A 17264-nucleotide genomic window follows, 5' to 3' on the forward strand; every position below is an offset into this window, starting at 1 on the left:
AGGGTCTCATTCATGAAACATTCGTAAATATACGAGTAAATATGTGAGTGATTTGCGCGTAAAGAGACCTTCCCGAAAACTCTTCTCCTGATTCACAAATACTTCGTAAACGTCATATGTGATAGTGAAATGTGTGTGTGTGTTAATGAATTCCAATCAGTCGTAAATGGGATGCGCGTGCACGTTCATTCTCAATTACCATAAATCCCGCCCATTAAATCCGACTGACAACTATATATGGGCATCATATTATGACATGAATGCGAATGAAAAAAAAAATTCTCAGATGCAGAAATTGAAGTTTTATTATCAGAAGTTCATTCAAAACGCCACATTTTATTTTTAAGCGTACATAGTGGCGTATCGGGTCCTAAAAAAAAAGGAAGCTTGGCAGCATATTAGATGCAGTAAAATGGAGTTTCATCTGTTAATCGAAATCGAACATTCCCAGAAGTGAGAAGAAAATGGTTCGACGTTAAGCTTGAGAGCAAAAAAACGAATTAGTTCACTTCGGAAAAATAGTATTCAAACTGGAGAAGGACCACCATCGCAGATGCTATTACTAGCTCTCATAATAAGAAAAACCGTATGTAATTACTATATATAATATTTTTTCAAAATGCTGTGCAAATATGTACCCGATTAAGGTGAATTAAAATGCAGCCTTATTAATGAGCAAAACGTTCGGGTGTTAAGCGCACTATTTACGCGTGGCTGGGAGCAGGTGTAGATTTCTTGTGTACCAACTAACATTTGTAAAATACGAACATTTTAATGAATCCGAAAATTTACGCCAGAACCACTTTACACACGATTTACACAAAAATTCGTTCTGCTCGTGTTTCATGAATGAGACCCATTGTGTGTAGTTCTTTTGGTAAATATTTAACGTCTCAATTATTGAGACACTCCGGAGTTCCTCGCTTTTTCAATCCTCCTTATCTCAGTAGAAACCACAGACAAGTACCAGAGGGTAATTGCAGTGACTTCGTGACTGACCCGAGTATAAAGTGCCAGAAAATACCTATAATCCCTCCTGTAGACCTTGTGATTTTGGCCTACTTCCTGCCAGCACGACTAATGTGATTTGCTTAGGATTAAAACAGGTTAGTATTTGTGAATGGAGTGTGGAAGTTGGATTGTTGGATAAGAGGAGAAATAAATGGTCTGATAATAAATTATCCAGTTTTCTTTTGCCTTGTTTCCCTTCATCTGATCCTAAACCCACTTATAAACTAAACACTAGTGTAATCCTACCAGAATCATGTAACACAATAAAGTAAAACCAAAATTCAGTTCTTGAGATAAAATGTACAAAACATCCTCAATGCACAATCCAAGTAAATGAGACCTTTTCAATATTGTTTCTAGAGACACAAACCAAAATAATTTCACAGGCTGAAATGGTTTTATTAGTAAGGAAATATCAGCTCATAACAAATGTAGTACAGAATTTTATTCGCCAAATAATTGAGGAAAAAATTGACCAAAAATTGACCAAAAAACTCTTTTGTTGCTTCCAATTGCTAAACAGAAAATATTTAAAAGAGACGATATCAAGAAGGAAATGAGCATCGTCTCACTTGTTTGAATCAGTCAAACAAAAGAAATGGTAACAAAAGATCTACTGAGCAAGAGCACTGAAGCGTGGTTGACTATACGCATGTGAGTGTAACTAAACTGGCACTGGTTAGTTCATAACCTCATGGGTGTTTTGTGCCTGCTAGCTCATCCATCAATCTATTGGTTACGTTGCAGTGTATCAAAAATATAAAAAAGGCAATCTTTAAAGATTGGTACAGTAATCCTACGTCATGGCTAATGATACAAAAAGGAAAGCCATGTGTTTGAATGTTTTGTAAAATAAGGCTTTGTATAAGCATGGAGCTTCAAATGAAGTGAGCAAAAAACAACAACAAAAAACTTCCTGAATGTGTTCAACCAATCAATCCTGTCTTCAACTCGCTAAAAATTATTGAGAAATTCAAAACTACTCAAATCAAAAAGGTACACTCAGTGTGCAATAAATGTTGGCATTCTTCTTAAAAAGAAAAAAAAAGAAAAAAAGAAACAACAATATTTACAACAACAAAAAATAAAGTATGCAATATGCAAAGGCTTAATGTTGCTTTCAGCAACCCCCAACGGACCTCCCCCACCCAAACACTGTAAGAAAAATCCGCCTCATGGGTGGCTCCTGTGAAGCACCCAACGAGACCACCCTCACACCTCAAAAACCCACCCGCCCACCCTCCCGCATACATACAGGACATCACAAAGCACGATTACATCACTAAGCCTGTTAGTTTGAGTGAGATAACCCCCCGTCCCCATTTGGTTCCCCGGCCCCTGGCTCTTAGGAATTGGTGAAGGCATCGGCACAGGGGCTCCACTCGTCTGTTTTAGGGTTGTAGGCCTCAACTGAGTTAAGGAAGTCGTTTCCATCGAAGCCGCCAACGGCATAGATGACATCATTGAGCACGGCAGCACCAGCATTGCTGCGTGGCGAGTTCATGCTCCCCAGCATCCTCCATTCGTTGCGGGAAGGGTCATACATTTCAACACAACGCAGAGCGTGAGAGCCATCGAAGCCGCCCACCACGAAGAGTTTACCTGAGAGAGACAACAACAAAAAATAAAAATCAGTCACCATATGCAAGCTTAATGGTCATATACTGGCAATTTGTCCTTTGCTTACCTTCATAGACAGCCACTCCTGCTCCTCTGCGGGCTATGTTCATTGGGGCAATAAGGGTCCAAGTGTTATATTCTGGGTTGTAGCGTTCCACACTGTTCAGACAGTTCCATGATTCAGCTCCTCCGATCACGTACATGAAGCCATCCAACTCACACACGGCAGCCTGATGCCTCCCTGTAGATGCACGAAAATAACATTGAGAACCATTTCTGCAGATCCATCTGGCTTTTTATCAGTGTAATCCCTGCTGTACGCTTAAGCTGTGATCTCTTAAGTGCCAGAAACCCCTGTGGAAGCAATTATAGGGATATTTTTGACGTCAACATGACTTACTGATGTTTAAAGGGGCACAGCTGGTCCAGGCCTTGCTCACAGGGTCAAAAACATCACAGTTCTTCAGACCTTTCTGTCCGCAAGGATCTGATCCCCCAACAACATACAGCTTGTTGTTTAGAGAGCAGACACCTGAAGAAAGAAAACAATAATTGATGAATCTAAACCTACTGTATTCTCTGTGTTGAATGGACAAATTCAAAATCTCTTTGAATCGGGAAAATCGTAAAAATCGGATGCACAGAATCTGGCTAAAACCAACAGATAATTTTTTGGTTTTATGTTATGGCAAATAAGCTATAGTGTTTTATCTAAATAAATGAAAAACATTTTAAATGCTACAAGTGAAGTTTTTACCTGCATTGCACCGATTGGTCCTGAGCTCTGGCACTTGAGTCCACTCATCAGCACTGGGGTTGTACGTCTCCCCACAACTCAGTTCATCAGAATGGCCGTTGGACCCACCCATCACGTAAAGCTGACCCTGATTGGATAAAAACAAGTTATTTCACAGCACTTTCAAACACTACTTCTTAATACACATTTGACCATGCACACACCATGAGCACGGCCATCTGAAACCGAGCACGTGGAGTCCTCATTGGAGCAATGAAAGTCCAGCTGTCAGTCTTCATGTCGTAACATTCCACAGTCCTCAAGCACTCTTCCCGATTGTAGCCTCCTGAATAACAGATCAGAGTTGCTTAACGAAGTCAAGAGAGACATTCAGAAGTTTCTTTTTGTGGTCCACTAACCTGCGGCGATGAGTTGGTCGCTCAAAGCAGCGATGCCCAGGCCAGAGCGAGCATATCGCATGGGTGCCATCAGCTTTTCAGGTTCCTCTTCCAGTGGCTGGCCCTCGAAACTCAGACTCTTGGTTAGGCAAGGTGTGGACGAGGGCGAGGCCTGGGGACTGCTGCGCCCATGCAGAAATATCACGCACAGCATGCCGTTCAACACAGCCAGACACAGGTATGTATTGTCTGTGGGGAGAGGAAAAGATAACTTAAAGGGACCGCAGAGAAGTCTCAACGATCTGATGAACACATCAAAGGTGCAAACTTACTGGTGGTCTTCTCAGAAGCTATGTATTTCCACTCTTGCTTGCAGGAAAGTTTTGCAGATCCGGGGGAGAGGCTGCCAGAGGAGCTGGTGCTCAGCTGTCGGTGTACATTCTCACGTAGGGGCTTCTTCTGCAAAGGCACAGTGCAGCTACAGACTCCGAGCCCATGGTCCACACAAATACAACCTCACACAGTCCCAGACCCGTCTAGGCGTAAACCCGACTCAACTTATCAGATGCAGGCTACATCAGGTTAAAGGAATAATCCTGGTTCTTTGAAAGTTAAGCATAGTCGACAGCATTTGCGGCATAATGTTGATTACCACAAAAATCATTTTGACTCATGCCTCATTTTCTTTTAAAAAGCAAACCATTAGGTTTTGGTAAGGTACTAACAATTGTAGTGAAGGGGGGGAAATATGAAGCTTATCACTTTTAGACATACATTGATTCTTCGGTTACACCATGTATTATTTGAGCTGTAAGGCGGTTTAAATCTTCATTTTTACAGACATTTTAGCCATTACTTTGTCATGGCAACAGAGTTGGATATAACTCGAAGAAGATTAGTATATAGAATAGAATGTTTAAAGATTATTTAAAAATTTACAAATTGGCCTCATTCACCTCCATTTTCGCTTCTCTTGGGGAAATTAGTTTTTGTGATAATCAACATCACGCCACAAATGCTTTTGATTTGAGCTTGTACTGAACCTTGGAATATTTCTTTGACCTTATATCTACATTAATCTAATCCCAATGTAAAGCCACACTATAAGCAGCACTAAAACCCAATCCACACACTCATCACGGACACACCGTGATCTCTTCAGCCTTAAAACGCTCAGACTCAACAGCCCAGCACAACAAAGCAGCTGCTCTGCTAGCATTACACTTAAATCCTGCATTCGCTACGGGTCTGCTGCGGTCCAGCCTGAGAAGAGCTCAGCGCTGGTTGTGTACCTGCACAAACTGGATGTGGTCATCCTCAGTGCCGAACACCTCAGCCTGCCCGTCAAGCAGGCTCCCATCGAGCAGCTTGTGATCGGCCGAATAGTACAGCGTTTGCACCTGCAAAACACACAGCGACAACAAAACCCATGTGGCTGTCTCCATGACAACAGAACACCCAACAACGTGGGTCAGGGAAGAAAGAAAAGTTAAGAAGGGGAGGGCCATAGCGCTCATTCACTGCAAGATGCTGGTAAAAAAAAGCTTCTTTAAGAATATGAACACAGTGTTGCTGTGGATCATTTCACAAGATCTTCGGGGCTTTTCACTGCACTGAAAACAGCAGAATGTGGATCACAATACTTTCGCCACAAAGCATCTTGGGAACCTTCATTTAAGTTTGGAGAAGGAAACAAACAAGCTTCATCAGTGCATGTTCAGGGGGTCATCCTGCAGCCATCTTCTCAGCTGAGGGGGTTAGTCAAATCAGACGTCATCACATAAACTCCAGGTCAACACTGGTTAGCTGTTTTCAACTTTAACAGCTCAAAAAATGAGTCCCTCGTTTAAAAAAAAAAAAATCTTGGATCGTCTTCAAGCTTAAAGAAAAGTGAATTCAAAACCAAATTAAATACAAAATTCAGTTCAAATAACTGAAAAAAATCCACTGAAATTAAATAAAGTAGTGCAATAAATTTAAATAAGTAAAAATAAAAAATAAAATAAAAAAGTGCATCAGTGTTGATTAAGGATGGGCATTTCGGTATTTTTGTCTATGGGTACTCGACAGATATATTAAGTGAGTACAGCACAGTTGCAGTTATTAAGTGTCTTGCACCATGAGTATCACATTTTTAAGGAGCTGCCCTTGACCGACTGTCTACAGTGCTGAAGCCAACTGATTAGGACCAGTAGGTAACGCTGAAAATAAAATAAAAAAATTACAAATGAGGCCATTTGTGCATAGCTATAGTAGCTTCTTGTAGTTTACTGAATACTGATTGCTGTAAAATTTTGAAAACGAGAGAAAAAGTCATGTAATGCAATTATTGCAGCTGTCACTTTTGAGTACTTGTGCCCATCCCTACTGGGAATGTGTCCAAAGGCAGATTAAGGAACTAGGAACTGAGAGTGACTTGAGAACATCCCTCTAAGCTGCACTCAGTTTCCACTTCCTTTATTTAGAAGAAAAGACATTGTAGGTGCCATTATGAAGCCGATGGCTCTCTTCCTTTACTTTCAACGGTACGTAATCAGTATTCAAATGTATACTGTGTAAATGTAAAATGCCCTAGTGGCATAAACCATTCATTTTAGTCAGTTATCTGAATATCCTGTAAGTGTGTGCATGTACAACTGTGTAATATGCTTTAATTTACTTTGCAATGCATGCATATGCCAGTTGACTTGTGTTGTGTGAGGTGTCGTATGTGAGGTGGACTTAATATGTGAATGTCTTGAAGTGTTCAACGCATTTATACTTGGAGATCTGAAGTGTCATTTTAAATGAACTGTGTACTGTTGGTGAGTGCATTTGATTAACAGACAGGAGCCTAGCACTTCTTTCACCATGGCTCCCTCTCGTTCTTTTGTTATTTTCTTTCATTCACTGACTCATTACCCTGGAGGCCCCCAGTCTTGGTTTCTTCAGTCTTGTGAGAATCCTGCTGATGTTTGCTCTAATAAACCTAAGGAGAGATAAATCAGTGGGGAGGAAGAATTGTTAGTGCTGGTTCCCAAAGAACGCACACTCACTCACACACTCACACACCTGCTTAGAGAAGAGAGAGATGTCATTGGGACGGCAACATGCCATGTCACTCTCTGCGAGCAGACAAGAGTAGCTGCAGTTACTGCACAGCACTGAACATTCAGGAGGCTTTTAGATTGGCTCACCTGGACTACCCACTCGCCTTTGCGGAGGGTGTAACAGCCCCTGTTCTGTACCTAAACGTATATTCTTAAAGGCGCGGGGTGATTTGTGGGTAAAGGGGGAGAGCAAACAAAAAAATATATATGGAAGCCAAAGAGAACAAACCCAACCGACCTCTACCGTTAAGATGGCTGGTGTGAACGGACCTGTTAAATCTGTGAATGGGATGAATTACGAGGGGGAAGAAGTGAGGGAGGAGAGAGAGAGGAGCTCACAGTGGAGCGCAGTACTGACCTCCTCCATCAGTCGCTCCAGGGGTTCGCCATTTTCCCACAGGCTGCGTTGCACCCAGCCGATGACCTTGGAGTACAGCTTGCCGTTACTAGGCAAGGTCAAGTTATCCTCCAGAATCACCTCCAACTATAAAGCGGACCAAAAGAAAGTATGTGGTTAGCATAAGCGTGCAATCAAGAATAGTACATGACCTGAAAGGTTAAAGGCCAGCTCACTTTAAGGCGTGGAAGCTTGAGGAAATCCTCTTGCTCAGACACGTCTAGAAGGTGCTCCTGGATATAGCTGTCGATCTTGCCCAGCAGACGCCCGTCTCCCATACAGCTGGCAAAATTGCGATAGGAGATGGCACTCTGGGAATCCATCTTGGAGAGAAGGTAGTCGCCACAGATCTAGGTAGCAGGTACAAAAGAGTAGGTTAGGGCTTCATCTAAAGTAAACCAGTCACAAATACACAAAAACATGCTTAATATGCCTACCTGCTTCACTCTGTCCATTTTGAGCCGTTTGGCTGCAGAGTAAACCTCCTTAACCAGCTCTTTATCTGCCTTCAACCTGCAGAAAGCAAAATTAAATTTCAGAAATCATTGATCGCCACAAATGGGAAGCCATTAATATGGTAGAAAAAGTGCCCTATGATGGCTCTGATTGGTTGATTGCATATCGATAATTATCACGATAACCGTTTAAAGGCAGATTTTTGCTCCTAAGTGAAAGTTGTAGAAACCAGAGCGTTAATTGTGGTTTTAAACTACTCTTTATTGTCAGAACATATCATGACAAACACTTGCCAAACAGGTGAACATTTCACAAATCTGAGGTAGAACATTCAAACATTTGTCATTTTTCCTTAACAAAATTAATATCTGAATAGAAAAATATTTCTTCAGCACAGTTTGCAGTTTATGCTACAATATTCAAATTACATGTTTTGTCTCGAAATGCATATTTGATAGTGAGTTGACAGTAAATCTGCATCCTAACTCAAGTTTTAAAAAAAAAATGTAACGATCACATTTTTATTTGGTAAAATGTAATATTCTGACTGTTTGAGTTTTATTAAAAACCATTGGTCATCCAGTATCATGCATTTAGATCATGATAACCACAGATAAAACCAGGCATAGCCTAACTTATAGCACCTCACTATCATGGCAAAATGTAACTTTATGGTTTCTATGGTATTTGTATGAAAAACAGTAGCCTAACAGTTAAATACATTATTAAATACTGTAATTATATTACATTAGTCATTTAATACATTGTCTACATTAATAATATTATACAATTCAATATGTATATCCCACATTTCATGGTGCAGTTAATATTACTAGGCTAACCTTACAGTAGTAAATCCATGGTAGGCTAAATGGATTCAGTATCAATTCAGATTATGACTATATCGTTGCGCGCAGTGTTTCTCCTGTTTGTCAGCGGTGTTTCATCTGCCTTTAAACATTTGTGTTCTTCGCTGAACTCTAGCGCTTCTCAATGGATCTTGTGACCGAGGCCGATCAGAGTAAACGCGTCTGCTCTAGTCTAGTGAGCTCGCGCTGCCGTTTGGACTTTGAGCCGAGCGGATAAACGGTCCGTGAGCACCCGCGGTTCAAATGAGTTTCGTTCCGCTTTTGGCGCATAAACATTATCGAACATTTATCGACCTCTTGATATCGTTTTATCAAGAAAAATTATATCGCGATAATTATCGTTATCGTTTTATCGCCCAGCCCTAATTGCATGTTGTGTGTCTCTTACTGGGCAGTGTAAGCGTAGTTGAGAAGGATCTCCACAGCCTCAGGGTCCAGATCCTCAAACTTCACATGGGAGATTCCGTGAGGTTCCAGGTCGCTGTTAAAGATCTCAAACAGGTACGGACTGCAACAAGCCAGCACTGCCCGGTGAGCCATCAATTCATGGCCGCACACCTGCAGAGATAAAAAAAGGCAACGGTTAAGTCTATAATGGCATTGTAACAAAGAAATAGGCACCATTTGTTTTAATTTATGAACAGAAAGTAAATGAACTGAAGTAAATCTGGATTTTCAGATATGTTTGGCCAGTCAAATGTTGCTAAGGTGTTCTGAGTGGTTGCTATACAAATTTGAACAAATCCCAAATATTAAGTATTAACAATAGTAATAGCTTGGCAGCATCATTAAAGGGATATTTCACCCAAAAATGAAAATTCTTTCATCATTTACAAAAGAAGATATTTTGAAGAATGTTGGTAGCCAGACAGCTGAGGTAACCATTGACTTCCATAGTAGAAAAAATAAAAATACTTTGGAAGTCAATGGCTACCGTCAACTGTCTGGTTACAGACATTCTTCAAAATAGCTTCTTTTGTGTTCTGCACAAGAAAGAAACTCATGCATTTTTGGAACAACTTGAGCTTTCAAGCATTCTTTGAAATATTATGAACACAGAGGGTTTGCCTTTGTCTATTAATGAACGTCACACAGCTAAAGGCCATTCAAAGATCCAGGACCTGCGTCTAATGAAACACACTCTTCTTCCCTGAGTCATGTTTCAGCCTTCTCGTAATGACACCGAGAATAATAAGGTTAAAAAAGGGTGTGTTACCTGAAGTCTCACATCACAGAACTGTCCGTTCTTTCTAAGGGCGTTCATCTTGGCCACGGTGGAATCCAGGAAACTTTCGTCCTCAAAGATCAAATATCCGTTGGGAATCATTTTTTGGAAATTAAGCCTTTGCAAAAGCAAAAAATTTTTTTAAAAAACAATCTTGATTCAATTTTATGATTTTACCTCAAAATATCTTTCCCACACAGTGCATCTTACATAAACATCACCCACGCACACAAAAATACAATGTATCATTCATTTTAGCTGCTGGCTAAAAAGCTGCCACAGTCTATAATCACTATAAAACCATCTACATAACACTAAGTCTCATGTATAAGTCATGCGCTTACCTAATACCGAATGGCGTTTGTCTGGGAGAGATAGATTACTTGGGAAAGCGGTAAAAAGGCACGAGTGAAGAAGAACCAGGAATGGGAGTGCCTAAGTCTTACTTCACTGGAAGTGGATGGAAAAGGCAATGCCAGGCAACCAGAGGGCACAGCAGGGGGTCAGAGGTGACTCAAACTCTCAGGCTTAGAGTGACTGCAATCAAGTCCTCGGGTGTCCCGTTGGCTATAGACTCAAACCTTTTCTGTGTTGATCGTGCATTATAACCTGCAGGACAAATAACAAACAAGAGGTTATAATGACACCATATAGCAGGATTTTATCAGGAACACTGATCACATCAATGGCAATTTTTAGAACGTCAATGTCCACAACATCTATTACTGATGTGAAAAAAACCAATGGAATTGAAAGGTTCATGTGCCGCTCAAGGGCAGAAACGCTGCAGATCATAGACTGACCCAGCTTTGCACTACTGATTGCTTTCATGGTGTTAAGCACGTGCCTTATTCGGGATCAGCCTTCACTTCTGCTGCACAGACAGTTCAAATTAATCCTGAGAGAATCGGTCTCATGCAGACTTAATTCAAGAAGCTGCCTAAATCTCAGAACATGCTTTTCCAACCTTCCCATCAAGCCTCCCTTGGTCAGACCGTTTCTACAACACCCAAACACAAATTCTCTCCATGTCCTTCCCCCGTTAACCACATGGCACTACCACACCCACAGGATTTCTGGAAATTTCCACAGGTCTTTCAATGCCTTTTCAGCCAGCAGATGGCCCAATTCTAGGGGCGGAGGATGGTCACAAAACCAAGAAAATTCCTCACTCGGTCAGCAATTTTGATGGATTTATCACATTCCCACAATGATGTGGCTTCAGCTGTGTGGGGATGGAAAAATGCTAAGCGAAAAACAAATGAGCTCCAGTGTGTGGAATCCTTGTGTTTTGCATGAAAACCTGCTGGTATTTTTCCACACACATCCTTTTATTCACTTCAGCCTCAGTCGGCGTAAATGCAGGCAGTGGAGGTCTTTGGATAATCTGCTCATCCTCTCTTGCTCTTTCCTACGCAGGGGCTGATTATTGAAAACAGTAATCGGAAAACTCTAGGCCTTAATTTACCTTCTCATAGAGATGCTTCCTCTTGAAGATAAGTGCCATTGGAGAAACGCTTTCAAGCACAAGGATGAGTAAAAAGATGGAAGCATTAAATTATGATTCATTGTAAGTTCTCACCAAAACCTTTCTTGTTTCAACTGTCTGATCTTCAACACTGAAGTTTATTCCACTAAATCTCAAATCTAAAGTTAATCAAAACTCCTTCCAACTTAAAAACAAAAAAAGTCAAGAGATATTAATAAAATCAATGAAGGGTCATAAGATTATCCGAAAGGAAAGCTCCCCTTTAAATAAATAAATAAATAAATTAAAATATAACCCATTAAGTGAATGTGTTGAAACAAATAAAAGTTAAAATTTTAATAAAATTACCCATTGAACATATGCCAGTATTTTAAAAATGTTTTAATATATTTATATATATATACACACTTTATTTAATTTTCATTCATTATTTATTTTTTATTTTGGGGAGTACACCACATTTTACAACCTGAATTAACCATGTCCTGTCAGTAAACGGTCAAATTATCTGATATTTTAAGATATGTATTGATCTTTACAATACAAAAATATTTTTAGGTAAAAATAACTAAAGTAATGTCACTGACCTTTAAATCGTGAAACTTTCCACTCATTGATAAGTCTGAACTGTTCAGTGTCAAGCTAGTGACCTTAATCTGAGAGCTGTTGGTCCACTTGGAGTGGAATCAGGAACTGACACTTTAAACCAGGGCACTTACGGGTTAGACAACAGATAAAGCCTACGGTGACTTTGCAGCTTCAGATGGACTCACAAATCTGTTCATTGTGTGCTGACAACCACAGCAACCTCATACAATTACTGACAAAGCAGAGGGTGAAAAGACAAAAAGACGGACGGATATTAAATGCGTAGTGGCAGAAAAACACTTTGAAAGACCATTTTGTGCATATAATCTTTTTTGTCCCCTCTGGCATGCAGAGAACAGCCCGCTCAGTCAGAAAGCGTGGGACAGACAGCGAGGCGAGAGAGAAAGATGAGAATGGGTTGAAACACACAGCAACAGTTGTTCTATTGACTCTGCAGCAGTACTCAACAGATAACCCAGATTGAGCAACAACTTAATGCATCGCATATGGCCATGCTAAAAAATAAAACTGAGGCTAGAGAGGACATTGTGTTCCTTGCATGCAATTTTAGATAGTTCAACCCGCTTATAGTGTGCCCATGATCACAAGCGACATATACAATTATATTGGTCTTCGTCATGAGACCCCTGTTTTGCAAGTCACGCTTTCTCTCTAGGAACTCCGCCAGCTCTGAGAAAAAAGGTGAACTACATTACTCAGTGTCCGAAACACACAGGCTTGCTAACATTTAGATTTAATCATTGGCCAGATTTTGCTATGCAAATTGATTCACAGCAAATTTTACCAGGAATCAAGACCATGAGTCATGAGTCATGACCTTGGCATTGTTAATGCTATACAAATAATAATGATTTTAATGAATGGCCCTGGACGTCTATAGTAACTAATAAGCTCCAACATACTTTTTTTTTTACTGAGTTGACAAATCCCTCGATGTACCTTTAAGCTCATGAATGGCTTGCACAACAGTGATAAACTTATGTAGAGTCTGCATAAAATGTGTAGGACGGGCATTGGGTGTGCAACAAAAAATAACATTCTGGTCAAATGATTGTGCAAGATCATGAGAGGCTATGGAAGAAGCATGGAGAAAAATTATATCATAAAATCATATTCAGATGTGAACTACAGACCGAGCTGCATTTCCAGGGGTTAGATAACACCTGCCAAAATCCGTGATTTACTCTCTCTCAGCCTAAACTAAAACACACTGCTACTCTTTCCATAAACCCACAGGTCAGGCAGCAGAAGAGCAGAAATTTAAACTCGTAATTACAAAGATGGAAAGGAAACACATTATGACTGCTCCATCATAATAATTACAATAATTACTTTTGTAGAATTTTTTTATTTAGATTTTATTTATTTACTTTGTGAATTTACAGATTACATTCTGAGGGGAAAGGGCAGCAAAGCTGGGATCTTTGCTTCTTTATTTATATCTGCCCCTCTCTAATAAAAAGCTAACCTTTATGGAAAAAGGTTAATGGGAGAACACAGTTTAAGGAGTGAGCTAACAGAGCCAACAGGTGATCTCACACATGAGAACAGGCTGGAAAATTGCATAATCCTTCACCACGTATAAAGAATGTTTGAAAATTGAGAGACAGAACACTGATTTTATTCACAGTGGCCGTAATAGAAAATGTCCGCAAGTGATTCATATTAACCAACATGCAATGGAGGAAAGGCAATTAAACACCCAAGTAATTCTCTGAAAATAAATACAAAAACAGCCTTTTATTTCTACTCTATAAGAATCTATGTATCAAAATGCACAAGGAAAGGTTGTAGTTTAGGAAGCACAGCATTTGCTGCATATATTTCCCTTACAAATAAAGCATTGCAGTGACAATTAGGTCATCCATTGGCAGATGTGGAGTTAAGGAACGGAAACGGCTTTATGAGAAGTGAAACTGCGGATTCCTGTGACTTGTAAATGGGATTGTTAAATATGACTGGAGATTTGATGTGTACAACACTGTAAATGGGATGTAGGCCTACTGTGGGAGTGGGAACATAGGTTGTGAAAATTATTACAGGTAGCCTATAATGTAGAGATAACATATATGTAGAGAGAAAAGAAGCAAATAATAATAATAATAATATTATTAACACCTATAACCAGACAGGGAAATTCCACAGCATTTGCCATACCTACACATTTTTCCATATATCACTTAAACAAATAGGTACCTTATAGATAGTTCACCCAGTTTTGCCTAACATCTCCTTCCACAAAAGAAATTAAGTCAGGTTTGGAAATAAGATGATTTTAGAGAAATGCAGCTTCATAAAATAATTAAGAATAATGTGTAAATAATTTAAACTCTACAAATATACATAGTTTACATATATTTCCAAATATCTACAAAATGTATGAGACCATATGTTAATCCCAATCAAATGTCATCTGACTATCATCGATGCTAAGTGCAAACGATAAAACATGCAGAAACAAATTTCTGTGGTTACGCCCCATTACATCCACGAATCCTGATAGGCCAGAACGTATGATTCCGAGCGATACGATTGGCCAGATGACGTGTCCATCAACACGCCTCGTATACACGTTCCCCGCACAATGAAGCTTGCATCATACGGAACCTAGAACGTTTCTGAACATCTCGACCAAGCCTACAGTAAAATCCAAAACTAGGTCAGTAGGACCTGGTCGTAATTTTAATATATTCCTGACTAAAGATCAACGACGAGGTAAAATGTATGTTCTGCGTCAAAATACACGTGCACTGCTTTCAATGAACCACACCGGTCACTCTTTTTTTTTTTTACCTTGACAAATCGTCCCGTTCCTATTTTTCATTAATTTCATTCGTGTGTTCGTCGGCATTTACTGTTCTTTTTAATGATGATGAAGGATAAAGGATTATTTCATTTTAAGAATGGAAAAATGTTAAAATTGTGAGCAGACAACAACAGCATAATCATTGTTAGCACAATCAAGCCTCTTTTCAAATGAAACGGAAATTACATGAATGTAGTGGGTGTAGAGCTGCTTGCCCAATGTATAATGAATTAAATGTGCAATATTTCAGCACCCGCAATACTATAAATACCAGTTGGTGACGTTCGCTGTAACGTTAACTGTAAAAACGCCCGTTTATTTTGTAGGAAAATATTACTCACTTTATTTCGTTCATTTAAAATAAATTACAAATAATAAATAAATAAAAAACTCAACATGTGAAGAAGAAAAAAAATCACGGTTTGCTGCACAGTGCACACAGCAAACGTTGATCTCACGCGAGCGATTCTATCTCTTGATGAGAGCAACGCATGCAGTTGCCGATTGCACAGCAGATTACAACCATAGACTGTGATTACAACGCACCATATGGCAATCGCGTGAGTTCATACAAGTGAAGTGTCTGTATGTGTAACACAAAATAACAATGTAGAAGCAAAAAAAAAAAAAAAAATTCAGTTGTAGATCTTTAAAAATAAACACGTAGCTGCTAGTATGAAAGAATCCTGGGAGGACAGGAGACATGAAGCTTCAGTCATTACTGATATAAGATTGATTCTTACCTGATCTGTTTGACGGTAGACGATGGTAGACATATTTAAGGTCAATTAAAAGCTGTTGGTTGGGGATATTGCAAAAGCAATAGATATAGCACGTTTCTGCGTCCGTACAACCCTGTCGTTCCAGGTATCGAGATTGATCAGCGAGCGAGCTTTGACAGCGACTCTGGAGCACGCGCTTAACAAAAGCCACGGAGGAGCTGTATCGCGCGTGACGTCACGGTAGAGCTCCGCCTGCGGAAAAGTACCGACGGAAAGTGAGGTGAGGTCAGGCCCTGGAGTCGGGGGGAAACGGCTAGTAAAACTAGTCTGGGTTGATATACAACTGGGTTGTTTTTTTGCCTTTGGCATAAATTACCTGCGTTCCCTGCATATATCTCATTTGCTTTATGCATTTCATGCTCAGTCAGTCAGTCTTAGTTCTCAAACGGAGGCGTGGTACACTAGGCGGCCTCAGTAAACTTCTTAAAATTATTTAAAATAGGTGGTCTCACTAACGACTTAAAACTAGTTAAAATAGTTTATATTAAAGTAGTTAAAATACTTAAAATCAAGATAAGTTTTTAAAACACCTAAATTGACAAATCAATTTTATGTGAAAACGCATAGGCTACAATTTCTAATGTTTTTTTCTTCTCGGACATTGTTGTTTTTAATGAAGAACATACCCTTTTAACTTATGAAATTAATTATTTGTATTTATTTTCATTTATTGACACTACTAGTTTCAGAGGATGAGGCCTTTACCATTTTTTAGAGGGCCTTAAAGGCAAAAATTTTGAGAACCACATGCTTTTTCACTGGCATTTTTGTCAGTGATTGTCAGGTGATTTTAATCTTTGCATGTGGTGACTGGTCAGTGCATATTGTCACAAATGAGAGAATGATGAGTGTCCTGAATATGACTTTTAGATGTCGAGACCTCCAATACCCATATCCGATAATGCATTCCTTCACCTCCCCATGTGTAAAGAGGCTTAGCTTCTTATGTGATGCAGGAGTGTATGATGTCAGAGCCAAATTTTTACAAATGATCCTCTCTCCTGCACAGGTAAGACTCTCTGCCTTAGCCAGCATTGTAAATCATAATTGGATAAATGGATCAGCGGCACGACTATAGACACATGAGCCCAAGGCAGTGCTAAGCTGCCCATTCTGTAACTGCCAGCCAGTGTAATGCACTGACCGCACAATGCCAGTAACAGAAGCTCGAGAAACATCCTGGCCTTTGTTAGCAAATCTACGCCTACAACTGAACTGACAAGCGTTTGTCCACATGCGGATCAGGTTTTTTCAAAACAAAGTTGTAGGCAGAACTGAAGAGCAGGATTTAACTGGAGATCCTGTTTACATACTAAGCCAATCTGGCCCTTTCAGGTGGCCAGATCACTGTCCATCCAGGAGGCCAGAGATTGGGCTTGTTCTCTTTGTTGAGATGTAATTATTGTAATTTGTGGCTATTTAAAGTGTTGACCAATGACCGGACCTTTCCTAAGCAACATGACTGCTCATTAGTCCAGAATAATAATAGTAATGCGGTTTTGCATCACATAATGCAGGATCTTAAAATATATTGTTTATATTTATTATATTATTTCAGATGCACACTGTAACTAAATAGTTTTATATATTTTATATTTGCAATATATCAAAAAGTTCAGATCATATACCTATGTGTGAATTTGGAATAATAAATCTAATCACAAATATAGCATTACATAACACATCTATTTTTATATATAGTTTAAGAGAGCAGATATGAAGCATATGTAGCGCCCTCCAAAACTTTGATACTGATGAGATTTTTTGTGTCATTTTT

General features: G+C 39.5%; 1 protein-coding gene across 1 annotated transcript; it reads right to left on the reverse strand.

The window, feature by feature from the left end:
* Nucleotides 1-2052: 2052 nt before the first annotated feature.
* On the reverse strand, nt 2053-15617 carry ivns1abpa (influenza virus NS1A binding protein a). The gene is made up of 15 exons (XM_056269550.1): nt 15449-15617; nt 10146-10410; nt 9793-9919; nt 8965-9134; nt 7689-7764; nt 7428-7601; nt 7213-7338; nt 5058-5165; nt 4098-4224; nt 3787-4014; nt 3592-3713; nt 3389-3515; nt 3032-3163; nt 2699-2872; nt 2053-2613 (listed from the first exon to the last, which is right to left on the reverse strand). Exons 3-15 carry the CDS (start codon nt 9901-9903, stop codon nt 2357-2359), a joined length of 1932 nt encoding a protein of 643 aa, XP_056125525.1. The 5' UTR covers nt 9904-9919; nt 10146-10410; nt 15449-15617; the 3' UTR covers nt 2053-2356.
* Between the last annotated feature and the right edge of the window lie 1647 nt (nt 15618-17264).

Source organism: Rhinichthys klamathensis, unplaced genomic scaffold (genome assembly GCF_029890125.1).
Source record: "Rhinichthys klamathensis goyatoka isolate OS25496 unplaced genomic scaffold, OSU_Roscu_1.1 h1tg000281l_1, whole genome shotgun sequence".
NCBI lineage: Eukaryota > Metazoa > Chordata > Actinopteri > Cypriniformes > Leuciscidae > Rhinichthys > Rhinichthys klamathensis.

Excerpts from the sequence above, each read along its gene's own strand:
- ivns1abpa (XM_056269550.1), bottom strand. The coding sequence starts at position 9,903 with ATGATTCCCAACGGATATTTGATCTTTGAGGACGAAAGTTTCCTGGAT. Across the intron at positions 7,339-7,427 it reads TCAAGCTTCCACGCCTTAAA|TTGGAGGTGATTCTGGAGGA; the intron begins GTGAGCTGGCCT and ends TCCGCTTTATAG. Across the intron at positions 2,614-2,698 it reads AGGAGTGGCTGTCTATGAAG|GTAAACTCTTCGTGGTGGGC; the intron begins GTAAGCAAAGGA and ends TGTCTCTCTCAG.